General features: G+C 43.5%; 2 protein-coding genes across 4 annotated transcripts in view; one reads left to right on the plus strand and one right to left on the minus strand.

Annotated features, from left to right (window-relative positions):
* Nucleotides 1-2181, plus strand: part of DHX57 (DExH-box helicase 57) — a 23360-nt gene extending 21179 nt beyond the window's left edge. For both annotated transcript variants that reach the window (XM_082047992.1, XM_082047993.1), the window contains 3 exons: nucleotides 262-396; nucleotides 1390-1590; nucleotides 1710-2181. In XM_082047992.1, the coding sequence (XP_081904118.1) occupies nucleotides 262-396; nucleotides 1390-1590; nucleotides 1710-1853 (480 nt within the window). In that variant the 3' untranslated portion in view covers nucleotides 1854-2181. The remainder of the gene's footprint in view (nucleotides 1-261; nucleotides 397-1389; nucleotides 1591-1709) is intronic.
* Nucleotides 2182-5795: 3614 nt separating this feature from the next.
* On the minus strand, nucleotides 5796-12923 carry LOC309437507 (uncharacterized protein). Of its 2 annotated transcripts, XM_082047994.1 has the most exons (9): nucleotides 12688-12923; nucleotides 12078-12258; nucleotides 11755-11931; nucleotides 10691-10765; nucleotides 10454-10555; nucleotides 9950-10003; nucleotides 7701-7745; nucleotides 6988-7023; nucleotides 5796-6105 (listed from the first exon to the last, which is right to left on the minus strand). In XM_082047994.1, exons 1-9 carry the CDS (start codon nucleotides 12914-12916, stop codon nucleotides 6081-6083), a joined length of 924 nt encoding a protein of 307 aa, XP_081904120.1. In that variant the 5' UTR covers nucleotides 12917-12923; the 3' UTR covers nucleotides 5796-6080. The 2 variants fall into 2 exon arrangements, with proteins under 2 accessions (XP_081904120.1, XP_081904121.1); XM_082047995.1 differs by lacking the exon at nucleotides 7701-7745.
* Nucleotides 12924-12927: the final 4 nt, after the last annotated feature.

The following is a 12927-nucleotide window of genomic DNA, read 5'->3' on the forward strand; positions in this document are numbered from 1 at the left end:
AGTTGGTCAGTTTTAGTCACCTGTTCAGTTTGCTGCTCCTTGCAAATATAAGATGTGTATTCTTATCAGCCACCTTGCATTCCATTGCCATGTCTACCAAAACTTGTAGCCAAATTCAGAAAAGTGCAGTTACTTAGAAGAACTTAGGTGAAAGGAAAATTCACTAAAAGATAAACCAATCTTGTTTTTAACAAAACCAGGACAATAAGTTAAAAAGGTTTCCTGGTACAGCAGATTTTTATAACTTAACTTACCATACAGGTGAAAAAGCCAGAGGGCAAATACCAGAAGACCAGTGCAGGAGCGGTCAAAATGCAACCAAAAGCTGAAGAGCTGAAGTTTGTCACCAAAAATGATGGTTATGTTCACATTCACCCTTCATCTGTGAATTACCAGGTTGGGATTCTTTTTCTTTCCGCAAAGCATGCTCTTTTTTATAAAATAAATCACCTTTGCTTGATCATTTATGATTACAGCAAGGGTTCTTATTGATGTTTAAAAAAAAAGTCTTCATGATTGAACAGTCCCGTTAGAATTGTAAATAATGGTGCATTCCTGAGTTAAGATGGCACACAGTTAAACTCCAACCTCTGGAGTGGAATTAGCAGATTCAGTAACCCCCCCAGCTGATGTTTTCTAGATGCTACATGCAAAAATGCTGCAGTTGCAATGCTCCCCTGGCTTCTCCTTGTAATGAATGCATGTATATAGCACCTCCATACATGTAGATTACTCTGCCCACTTCCCCTCCCCAGGCCTTATCTCTTCAGCTGAAATATTATTTATTGGTAAATAACTCAGGGACATACTCTGGTTTGTTTCTTCATGGCTCTTCAAACTCTGAAGTTAATTTCCTTTCCAGCTTAATAGCTAACACTTAGATAAGAGCTCTTCTTTTTCTACCATTGATGTATAGTAATACTTGTCTCATGAAGTTTTTCTCCAGATTTGATGATTCATTGCTTTTCCAGGATATAAATTACTTGCTTTAAAAAAATGGGGTTTTAATCATTAACCACATATTTGGGTTATAAAGGCTTTGAAGTGTTCATCACTTTTGCTTTGAAAGAGCATAAGAAACATGCACATGAAAATGTCCTTGGCATGGAATGGAGAACTTGGGGCCTTGATGCAACATTGGTGAATTACCCAATTTCTCATGTGCTCGCTGCACCAGCAGGGAGAAGCAATGGGTAACTGGCAAAGTTGCAGCTCTTATGGGTCAGAGTCTGTTAGTCATGCAGGTGCATTTTTGGCACATTTGCTGTTTGTTGCAGTTGTAGAAGAGGCAGAGGAGGCCTTTGTGGAGGAGGCAGGCTGGCCCATATTTGCCTGAGCAGGTAGGAAGGGATGTGGCACTTCAATAAGGATGTCGTGTACATGTTTCAGACAAGGCACTTTGAGAGCCCTTACCTGGTGTATCACGAGAAAATCAAGACCAGCCGTGTGTTCATTCGGGACTGCAGTATGGTGTCAGTGTACCCGCTGGTCCTGCTTGGAGGTGGGCAGGTTCACATGCAGCTGAAGAAGGGAGAATTTGTCATTTCTCTTGATGATGGATGGATACAGTTTGTGGCTACCTCTCACCAGGTAAGGGAAAGGAGGCGTAATGCTGGGAGTCCTGCCAAGTTGTGCTTGTGTTTAGAATGCAGGAGCCCCACACTCATGAGCATTACACTCACCTCTGTGTTTCACCATGTGCATGTCAGGTGGCTGAGCTGGTGAAAGAGCTGCGCTGTGAACTAGACCAGCTGCTGCAGGATAAAATCAAGAATCCCAGCATGGATTTATGCATGTGCCCCCGTGGATCTCAGATCATCAGTATGATTGTAAAGCTTGTGACCACACAGTGATGTGAGAACAGTTTTCTGTAAAGACTCACTGTTTTCTGCTGCTTGAGAACAGACCAGCTAACATCAGTGTATTGATGTATTTGTTGTCCCAAAACATGGCGCTAATCTCTGGAAGACCAAGCTGGCAACTGTACTATTCACAAGTTTTGGGTTTTGGTTTTGTTTTGTTTTTTGTTTTTTTGGTGGTTTTTTTGTTGTTGTTTTGGTGTTTTGTTTTTTTCTCTTTTGTTTGCAGAGAGCTCACTTGTTCAAAGTAAGGTGACCTACAGTACACTCTGGAAAAGGGCAAAGCTCCAAGGAGCACTATAAACCTCCACATAAAAAAGAAGAGTGCTTTTTGTTTTCATGAGGCTGCAAACTGGCAATAGTGTTTTCTGGTCACAAAAATACCTGCTACCTAGCTGCTGCTTGTAATGGTAATACCTGGAGGCAGCATGTGACATCATAAGCTGCTCCCAAATTGGTTTAAACTCACTTCTACATTTTGGCCAAGACTTCATTGAGGTACTCAGTGTTGGCTGACCAGGGATTGATTTGCTTACGGTTTAACCCAAAGCCCTTCAAAAGGTGAGCATGTCGGGATTCTGAAATGGACTTTGAGTGTGTCCTCTGCTGTGAATGTACTGGATCAGTTGGAGTCACTTGTTGAATCAGTGCAGGCTATTCAGGTTACAGTGTAAAACTGCACAAGTATGGATGGTGCCTCTGAAAGCTGGGCTTTTCCAGCCCCCCACCCCATGCTGTGAAAAAAGTAAAACAGATGAGAGGGACTACTGTAATGCAGTAAAAGTGGATCCTTGGGTAACTGGTAGGCCTCCTGCCACCCTGCACAGCTGACAGAAAGTCCTGCCTTTGGAAACCTTTAGCCAAACTCCTGCTCTAGGAGGCAGACTGCTACAGAAGACTCTGCCAAAATGCCACAGTAATAATGAGCTATTACTTCTTCCTTTGATGTTGCTTAATTTCAATGCCGAGTGCTGCTATAGCTGAGCTGCTCGATGCACTAGCAATTGCAAATACTAGCAAGTGCCTTAAGTGAAATAACTTTGCTGTCACCTGTAATAGTAGATACTGCCTCTACCACCAGCCCTGCCTAGAACGTTTTCAGGGTGAGGAATGATGAGCAGAAGGAGGCACACCATTTGGGGACGAGTTTGATTTTTTTTTCAAAAAAGCGCACTTGAATGTTTGTGGAAGCAGTTTCATGGCAACACACCCTTGCCTGAGGAAGAAGACAGGGGCACCAACACCAGCATACCAGTGCAGTAGAATGGTGGTCACAGGTATGTTGACCTGCAAGGCGAAACTGTTGCCATTGCTTAGCACTGGTCAACAACAGCACTATGCCATAGCTGCACCCCCGGACCCTTGGGGTTTGTCTTGTGTTTTTAGTGAAGAGCTGTTAAGGCTGAGGAATCCTGAGATGGGGTATTAAAGCACTGCAGTGGCAAACAGAGTGTGTTGTGAGTCATTCACTCTCTGTGAAGCAAGACTGCTAAATGTGGTGTTGCTTCTTACTGTGTCAGTATGGTTAAGCAAATATCATTATGTTCAGGTGGGCTGTGGAATGAAATAAGAAGAGATTCCATTTTTCAGCTTGGACTTCCATGTACTGTCACAGTGGTATCCTCCTGAATGGCTTCTCAACCACCAGGGAGTGCTGTGTTTTGGATGGAAACTAATGTTCAAGCAGAGTCTGTAGGACTCTTCCTCCAGGTACCTGCTCAATTCCACCTCTGGGGTAAGGAGAGCTGATAGTGTAGTAGGTATTAATTAGCAGCATCCACCCTGCTGGAGGGAGGGCTTCTGAAACATCCTAATGCTGTACCTTGATGGCAGAAGGGGCACAGGACAAATCAATAGCTACAGTCAGAAGAGGACAGTGCATACTGAACTGTGCACACACCCCTGCTGCCTCAGTGCCTGAGCTGTCATGTCAACTCTTACTTGAGGAAGGTTTTGACATAATAGTGCCAGAACAGGCTGACTCCCTGGGAATTGCATATGCACCAACTGGGCACAGTGGATTTATTTATTACTTGTTTCCTTCAGCATGTTCAGCCCCTGAAGCCAGTGTTAGTCTATGCAACAGCTCCCTTTCCCCACTTCCATTTAATTTATGCTTAAGAGTAACAGGGCAACAGCAGAGCTGGAGCCTGGCTGCTGTATTCCCCAGCAACACTCTGAGCCCTCCACAGCAGAGCTGGGACTGCCTTTGAGACAGCAGGAGGATGAGATCCATATTAAATACAGATAGCAAGTACCAAACACAGTGACAGTGCCCATGGGCCTCTGTGTGAGCTATAAAAGCCACCTCTTTCTTGCTGACCCCAGCTTGCCCCTAGTGCCCCTCCTTCCACCACACCTCTGCTACCCCTGAGCACACAGATGCAGTCCCAATCCACCCCCTTGTAAACACTGAGGAGCAGAAAGACTGAAAAAGAAAGGTAGCACTAGAAAAGTCTTAAGTCTACAGGTTTATTATGGAGTCAGCTTGCTTCAGCAGTACAGAGTGAAAGAGAAAAAAAAAAAAAAAAAAGACAAATGCTACTCCCCTTTAAAAGCACTTGTTGCATGGGGTAATTTTACCATTAATGCTGTAAACTGCAATGGTGCAAGGGGAAGGGAACCCAATAAATACTCCCTGCCAGCAGTGTTTAGCAGTGGCTTTTAGGTCACCCTAGCTGTTTCTTCCAGCTCTCTCTGTATCTTACAAGGGATTATGGTTACAACAAAATATGAACTGCAGCAGCATCAGCAAGGAAAGCCCCTTATCCTACTAAGCACCAATGCACTAAAATGTACAAACATGTGGGAGAGGGGACGGACAACACATGTTGTAGTACACAGGAAGAATCTGTGACATCATGTACAGGGGCTCATTATAATTTTTTTAATACCTGGACAACTTGTTAAGCAATAACAAATCAAAGTTCATCTGAACCCCTGGTGCTTGGAGCCCACACAGAGCTGCTGTGCTCTGCTCTTAACAGTAGATATATTAGAAGCCCCAAGAGAACTGTTGTTCCTTGCAGGCCTGTAAGACACAGCACTATAGGCCAGAACATACGATAAGGAAGACTTAAGTCAAACAGCATGTGGCACTCCAATTTCTTTACTAGTCGGATAGTAGCCACTATCAGCTGCAAGGAGAAATCAAACTGACAAATACCTTGCACTAGTTTATCATACTTAATTAAAACCTTCAGTAACCTATCTGTGTACAGGCAGCTACAGTCCAGTTTCCCAAAGCAACAACTGATCTCTGTTACGCTTTACTGCCAAAGAAGATGTGACAGGTAGGAGAGGTTGAACATGAGCTCTCAATTTCCCAAATGTACTGCTACTTAAACATGACCTGCTTGTGACCTTCAGTCTGTAAGAAAATCCTTAATTTCAAAAAAAGGAATCTCTAAATGTATTATCTTCTGCCAATTTATCTTAAGTATCACAAAGAAATAGTACAGTTTGGACAACCAGGACATATTTCTAAAAATATTTGCCTCAATGGTTTACATTCCATGAGTATTCCAAGTACCTTCAGGTGAGAAGTTCACTGGTCCTTTGATCAACAGGACAGACTGACCAGCATTCACACATCCCTTACCTGTTCATGGCCTTTGTAGACATTTTTGTAAGTCAAATCATCAAGTGTACAAGCACCTCCAGACAAGTTTTCAGCTTCACTGAGCTTTGAGGAGGTGCAAATAAAAACGCAAGGTACAGATAACTAACATTCAAGACCAAACAGTAAGAACAACAGCTGGTACTGGTAACTCTTTGCTCTAATCAGTACTCAGTAGCAATTAAGTCCTACACCAGGCACAAGCCTGCAGGGCAGCCCTTGCCAAACAGCCTGCTTCCTGCTTTTCACTATGGTAACACATGACCTGCTTCAGCTACCCAACTATTCACAGAAACAAGAGGGTTATCACAAAATACTTCTTAGTTAGAAATGCACAGTTTATTTCTTTGCACCAATAAAAAAGCCCAAAATTTCCAGATCACAGAACGTTAACACAACAAAAGAGTTTTGCATTAGTCTACCAGTAAGACTTTTAAAAGATGCAAATACTTGCCAATTGTTAGTCAATAGAAACAGCCTTCTAGGACTAAGCCCTTATGTTTATAAAGACATCACAAAATCCCTTATAATAATGTAAACAAAATAAATTTTCTTCTTAAATTTTTTAAATTTGAATCCATTCTTTCAGGACTTGCACTTGTTCAAGGGCTTCCTGATGGTGAGTGACTGAAAGGGAAAGAAAAAGATTGAGAGCAACTCCTACAGCAAAACCAACAGAAACTGTGCATGCTACCCCAGGTTTCTTCTGCTCAGGAGCCCTCCCCCCCACCTCACAATGCCCCTCTCCACACTTTTCACTTACAGTTCATCAATAATGAGAAAAGTATTATATTTTACACTTTTGTAAATAACAACTGCTTTAAACTCGAAAAGGGCAGGCAAAGTGAGAAACGTCAGCTGTGACAGATAGGCAGAACATCAAGCCTGCTCAGAAAGCACCTTGGAGCTTGCACTCCAGCTGTGCAAGGGAATTTGAACTCTGCCATAAACCTACATGGTTCCAGTTTCTGGCCAGCCATGGGGCACTACCTTAGTATCTCAGACTACATAAATTCCAGCACATACTTATCTGGGTTACATAGGAAAACTTGCTTCTTATATCACAGTGCATAGAAAAGCTTGGCAGCTGTGCAACTCAGTGACAGCCAGCTGTGAGGGAGCCACCAGCAGGAATTTCACCCTACCACATATTCATGGTTTGGTCCATACTTTATTTTACTCCCCTCTTCCCCAGATTCTAAATTCCCCAGGAACTTTGGGACAGCCAATTCTCATTTGCCCACATTTTCTGTTGTCCTTTAAAATTTCTTTCAAGTAGGTTAGAGTTACTATCACAAAGCTCTGACCACAAGTGGAAGGAAGTGCCCATAAAACATCCTTTTATAATAAGAACCACCCATAACAATTCACCACCTTTTCATAGTTCACACATTAAAGACAAGTAAAAAAGCTTTCAAGCTTCTATCCTTGCACAAGTTAACTTCTATAGCAACTACTCCAGACACTAGTTCTATGTAACGGCACACTCCAGTTTTAGGATATTCTTACCTTCTCTTCGGAGATGGTGATCTCGACTTTGAGCAACTGTTAAAAAAAAACAAAAAACAAACATAACAATGTTGTAAACTTTATACACTCAGTAACCAATTTTGACCATTTAAAACCAGTAAGAACGGTTTGATGTTGTTAAATACATTAAAAGACACCAGCCTTAATGCTGCTGATAGCAAGTATACCGAATTGCTTTAAGCAAGAAGCTGCAGTTGAGAAGGAAAACTGCTGAAAGCTGGAGCTCTCAGGGAAATATCAACACAGCTTCAAAGCAGCTGTAAAATGGTCACAGTAATCCTGCAAAGCAGGAGCAGCAAATCAAGGAGATGAGAGTCAGAAGACTGAGACCTACAGACAGTTGAAGACAATGATAGGGAAAGATATACCTCAAATTTTGTCCAAAATACTCTATCATGATCATGGGTTAAACAAAAAACCTGTATCCTTCTAAAGAATTGCCTACTGTCCCACAAAAATAAGCTATTATAAAAAACAAAAACAACAACAAAAAAGTATTAAAGTATTTTAAAAATCAGCCATCCAGAAAGCCCAACCCACATACAAAAAAAAAAAACCAACCCCTCTTCCACATACAACCAAAATACTGGTCCAAGCAGAGATTTTTGAATTGCATGGACAAAAACAATGAAACAAAAATACCCCAGCCACATACAATCACACCTGAGTGCTACTCATATTTATACGCTCACCTTTTAGCAGGTAAGCCAGATTTAGATCTACCATGGGACCCAGACCTACAACAGGAGAAAAATAAAGCTCAGCAAAGCAGCCAGTGGCATGCACATACAATGAAAGTTGGCTAAACCAGCAACAGCAAATTCATACTCCATAGCATCACCAACCACAGAGGAAGACGCTGGTGCTGAAGGATTCTCTCCTGACATTTCAGGAGAATCCTTTAGCTCTTACTCCAGAGACTCTGCTTATCAGAAGACAACAGTACGAGAAGCTCCGAGCAAAGCTTCAGCTACCACTTTCACGCAACAGATTTTGTACTAGGCTCCCAGACTTTCCCTCTCCACCTGCCAGTATCCCTCCCACAAAGGAAGGTATAATTTCAAGTGTCATCTTAAAAAAAATCTTTTAATAGCATATTAAGAGCCTGGAATTAGCCACAAGTAAACATGTGTGTTGAAGAGCTGATTAATTCTTCACACCCAGTTCCCATTACTGCTTTTATTCAAGTATAAATGAAAGCAGCATTTCAGTTTTCTCTTTGATTCCTGGCTACTAATGCATAAACTATTCCTCGTTTATCTTATGAATTAAAAATCTACTCAAACATTGAGACTTTCTTCCCACATTTATCATGTTATTTTACCAACTCAAGTATTTGTTGTTACTTAGAAAAATATCTGTCCTCCTAGAGTGTAGGCATGTAGTATTACTGAACATCAGAAATCCCAGTGTTTAAGATAGTCAGTTGTTTAACAGACTTGGCCAAAAGAGTAAAACTGTTTTAAAGGGTAATCAAGATTCACCTTTACTTGGCCTATTAACTTATAGAGTATAATACTACATTGGCACTGTTAGCATAAGTTAAACAATGAGTTGACCTGCCACTGCTTTGAAACCTTCCTGGTTACCAAACTATGCTGAGCCATCACCTGTCACAGTTCCTAACACTCTAACCAGTGATTTTGTTAGTATATCATAGTTACAGAGGACAGAGTTGCTCAAAACTACCCAGAACTTGTATTTTGTAGCATGAACCTGACTTGCCTTTGGTAAGAAATACAGTAAGGCAGCACAGAAGAGCACCATCTTACTACAATAACTGTTGGTAAATCCTCCTTCAGAGAGGTACAGCAAACAGGGACTGGCAGATGAAAAGCTCCAGAAGCAGCACCAGACCAGCACTGACTACAGACAAGAAGTCTTCATGATGCTTCTGTAACTCCAGTCCTGAACTATCACTTTTTACCACTGCAATTGCAGACCAGTGTAAAGTCAGCATTCCTCAGAAACTTCTGAGTATCAAGTCTTTCAGGCAGAAATATGACTGTCTCAGAACTAGTCACCAAGCAACATCATCATCAGTACCCAGCATCTTCCAGCAGCAGCATGCAATTTGAACCTGGCTAGTCATCTCCTGCATTACAGCCCTATGTGAGTAATAAGTCAAGACAGTTCTAGCAATAATAATCATCACCCCCTTTAAAGGCTCTATTTGCAAGTCCTAAAGTAGCAGACAGACCCCCCCAAAAAAACATTTTTCTTCCCCTATTCTAATGCAAAACAAAAGACAACTTCTTCCAACTTATCAGCTCTCACATCCATTGCATTTTACCCTACTGTTTCAGGCTTCATCCAACTAAGTTACCACAAATTGTAGAGGAAAATATGGAGGAGCATTTACTTTATACCCATTTTCCTCAGCTTCCATTCTAACACAGAAAACATCCTTCAGAACATGACCCTGTGGCATTAGGACTCATGGTTCTGTTCAGTCGGCCCTCCAAGCCTCCAAAGTCAAGTGGCCTACACTGTGTAACATAGCTCTTGGCACTACAGCAATTTAATTCAATCTAACTCTCAGAACTGGAACTGACAAAGCTGAACAGCTTTAAGCAAGAGTTCAGTCAACAGTGGCAATCTTCTCACCGTGCCTTTTTTCCTCCCAGTATTTGGGATTTACAAAAAACAAAACAAGAAAAACATAAGCAGCATTTCCTGCAGGAGATGAGATGAAGCATTCTCTACATGCATAAGCAATAACTAGTTTTCAAAACTTCTCTCCACAGACATACACATGCTTTGCTTATGGCTACATATTAGCCTGCGAAAGGGCATGAATTATTAAGTGCAAATATTGCTACGCTGCACGACCTTCTAAGTCGTTCCAGGCAAACTCCCTGGAGAAAACAAAAACCAACCAAAGAAAAAAACCACAACACCAACCTCCAAACTATTACTGGTTTGAATTAAAATACCTTACCTACTTCGAGGCCATACAACAGACCGGGACCTTGAGCGTGATCTGGACCTAGATCTAGAAAAAAAAGCAGTGAAAGCTCAGCTACTACTACACAATTCATACAGCTGAGAGTGTTCTTTGACTTTTATGACTTTAATGACCTCAGAGAATTTTAACTACTGGTTTTGCAGAAATAACTTTTATTATTAAAAAAATTGTACCACATTTGGTCAGTACTACCAGCCACATAAGAAATTCCACTGCCCTAGTCAACTAAGCATGATTACTCTATCCATAAAGCTGAAGTAGGAGCTTAAACATAGATCAAGGCTCTAACTTTGGTACAGTACAAAAAGAGCTCAGAAACAGCAGCTTTTAACTTCAAAGAAAGCATTCAGATTAGCTCTCAGGGATGTAACACCATGAATGTTCCTGCAAAAACACAGGACTGCAAAAAATATAAATTTAAGTCCCAACAGTTACGTTGTGTTCAACAATGTTGTGATCTTAATAGAAAACACATACCTTGATCTCCTTAAAGAACCAGACCGAGATCTACGGGGTGTAAATGACCTATACCTACGAGGAGACATTGACCTAGACCTGCGGTAGGAAGCTGACCTTGATCTATAAAACAAAGGGAAGAAAACAAATTACTGCAAGGTACTTTTCACAAAGACTACAAAAAGGGGTGGATCAGAGGGAGAAGGACAAAAAAAAAAAAAACCAAACAAAAAACAACCACAACAGCAGGAACCCCACCTCCTACCGCGACTCCAGCTACGTGACCGAGAATACCTTCTGCCTCGGGACCTTGAACGGGATCTAGACCGGGACCTGGTTTTAGGTTAGAGAAAACAGGTATCAGGAAACAGCTGCAGAAATCAGTACATGTGAGGCCCTGCTGAAGTCAAAACTGATTCAGACAAGGAAAGAAAAAAAAGAAAAAAAAAAAAAAAGAGAAAAAAATAATAATAAAAAAGAAACTAACAACAAAAGAACCACACAAACCAAACCAACAAAAAACACACCACTAGCATCTGTCAGTTGGAAAAAAATCTCTGGGCCTACTTGTCTTGAGCATTTTACTACCTAGAAAAATGTTAAAAGCTGAATTACATTGCAGAATTACATTAGAATAGAAAACACTGTAATGCGTATTTAAAATAAACCTTGCAAGTCTGCAGGTCGACCCTCTTTGGCCCAAGGTCTAGTAGATCTAGACGATCTAGAAGTATCTATAGCCGATCGCTGCATCTAGGTGTTCTCTTCAATCTAACGACGATCAAACTGACAGCCCAATGAGCCAGGGTGAGGCTTGATTGACGCAAGAAGATTTTTCTAGGTGGGAAAGTGGTCAATCTGGTGTTCCTCTTTCTAAACCGGAGGGGGCCCCCAATTGAAAGCCAAATTTACTGTTACGGCGATCACCGTCTCAAATTTTCTGCCCTTAAAGAATAAGGTGAAGCTACGTGTAGATGGCTCGAGGGGATCTGGCCTCTTATGCTGATCACCTCAAGGTCTAGGAGGATCTTAAGTGTCGGATTTGCAAGGCGCCTCAGCATGAAATCTTAAGGCTCGTGACATTCTGAATCAAGGCGACTGACTCAAACGAAGAAACCTGAAAGGTTTTGACCAGGTTGATTATTAAGATATTAACATTTGATATGTATTAGCAAAAAAAAGAAAAAAATATGTGATATACACCTGTTGATTTACTACATTAAGAGTTAAAGAAAGCTGGTGTAACATTCTGTTCTTTGCTAACAAGAGCTACACAAAACTGAACTGGTGAAGCAACCCAGCCACCCTGGCCCCACATGTACCTGCTCCTCCTTCGGCGACTATAGCGATGACAATCGTAAGCATAGTGGCCTTTCTCACCACACTCATAGCATCTGTCATTAGGGTCAAAGGGACGCCGTGCAGGAGGCCTGTCATAACGGGAGCGACGAGGCATCCCGGTCGACACTTCCACTCTAACCCTGGAGCCACATATTATCCTGCAAGATACAGTATGTTTTAATCTCAGGAATACTTTTTGACCCTGTGCTCGTTGTACATGGAACAGATATTGATAATTGGTGTGGGCTGAGGACACCAGAAACTGCAGTCAGAGGAGTCAAGGACATTGAAGGCAAACACATACTTCCCATCAAGGCCAAGCACAGCATCTTCAGCATCCCTCGGGTCTTCAAACTCCACGAAGGCAAACCCCGGCGGGTTCCTCGCGATCCACACGGTTCTCAGGGGCCCGTAGTAGCTGAAGGCTCTCTCCAGCTCGCTTTTGCCCGCGCCCGTGCCCAGGTTTCCCACGTAAACCTTGGTCTCTGCCGGGAACGACGCGATGTCAGTGGCGCGGCCGGCCGCGCACGCGCGCGGACACTAGGCCGGACACTAGGCCGCGCGCTCGGCGCGACAGCCACCGCCGCCCCCCCCCAACGGCGGGTGCCGCCATCTTTGACACCGCCTCCATTTTGGTGCGCTCCCGCCGGTGCCGCACGTTCCCTCCTCTTCCCCCCTCCGCCCTCCCTCATAAGGTCCCACTACCCGCCAGACCCGCGTCCTTCACCCCAGCAGCCCACGGCTACCGCCCGCCCCCAGCGTCTCTCTTCTTGGCGCCATCTTCTCTCACAGCCGTCCGTCCGAGGCGACGGCCACGTTCTCCTCAGCAAACGACGCCGCGCCGCCGCCGCCACCCGCCCCCAACGGCAGCCTCCCCATGTTCCCCGCTATCCCCGGCTACCGAGCCCCCCTACCGTAACGCCCATAGCGCGACATCTTCACCGCTAGCAGCCCAGCCCCGCGTGCGACCCTTGTATAAACGGAGCCTCCGCCGCGACTGCGCGCCGCGCCCGGACCGCCGCACGGGGGGCGGGGCTCCGGTCGCTTGGCAACGCGAAACCGGCAGATCTCGCGAGACTGACGGTGGGCGGTTGCGGCCGAGCGCCGGGCGCGCGCCAGGGGAGGCTGCGCGGTGACGCGCATGGGCTGTGATG

Source organism: Streptopelia decaocto, assembly GCF_964273445.1.
Source record: "Streptopelia decaocto genome assembly, chromosome: 3".
In the NCBI taxonomy this organism is placed as follows: Eukaryota; Metazoa; Chordata; class Aves; order Columbiformes; family Columbidae; genus Streptopelia; species Streptopelia decaocto.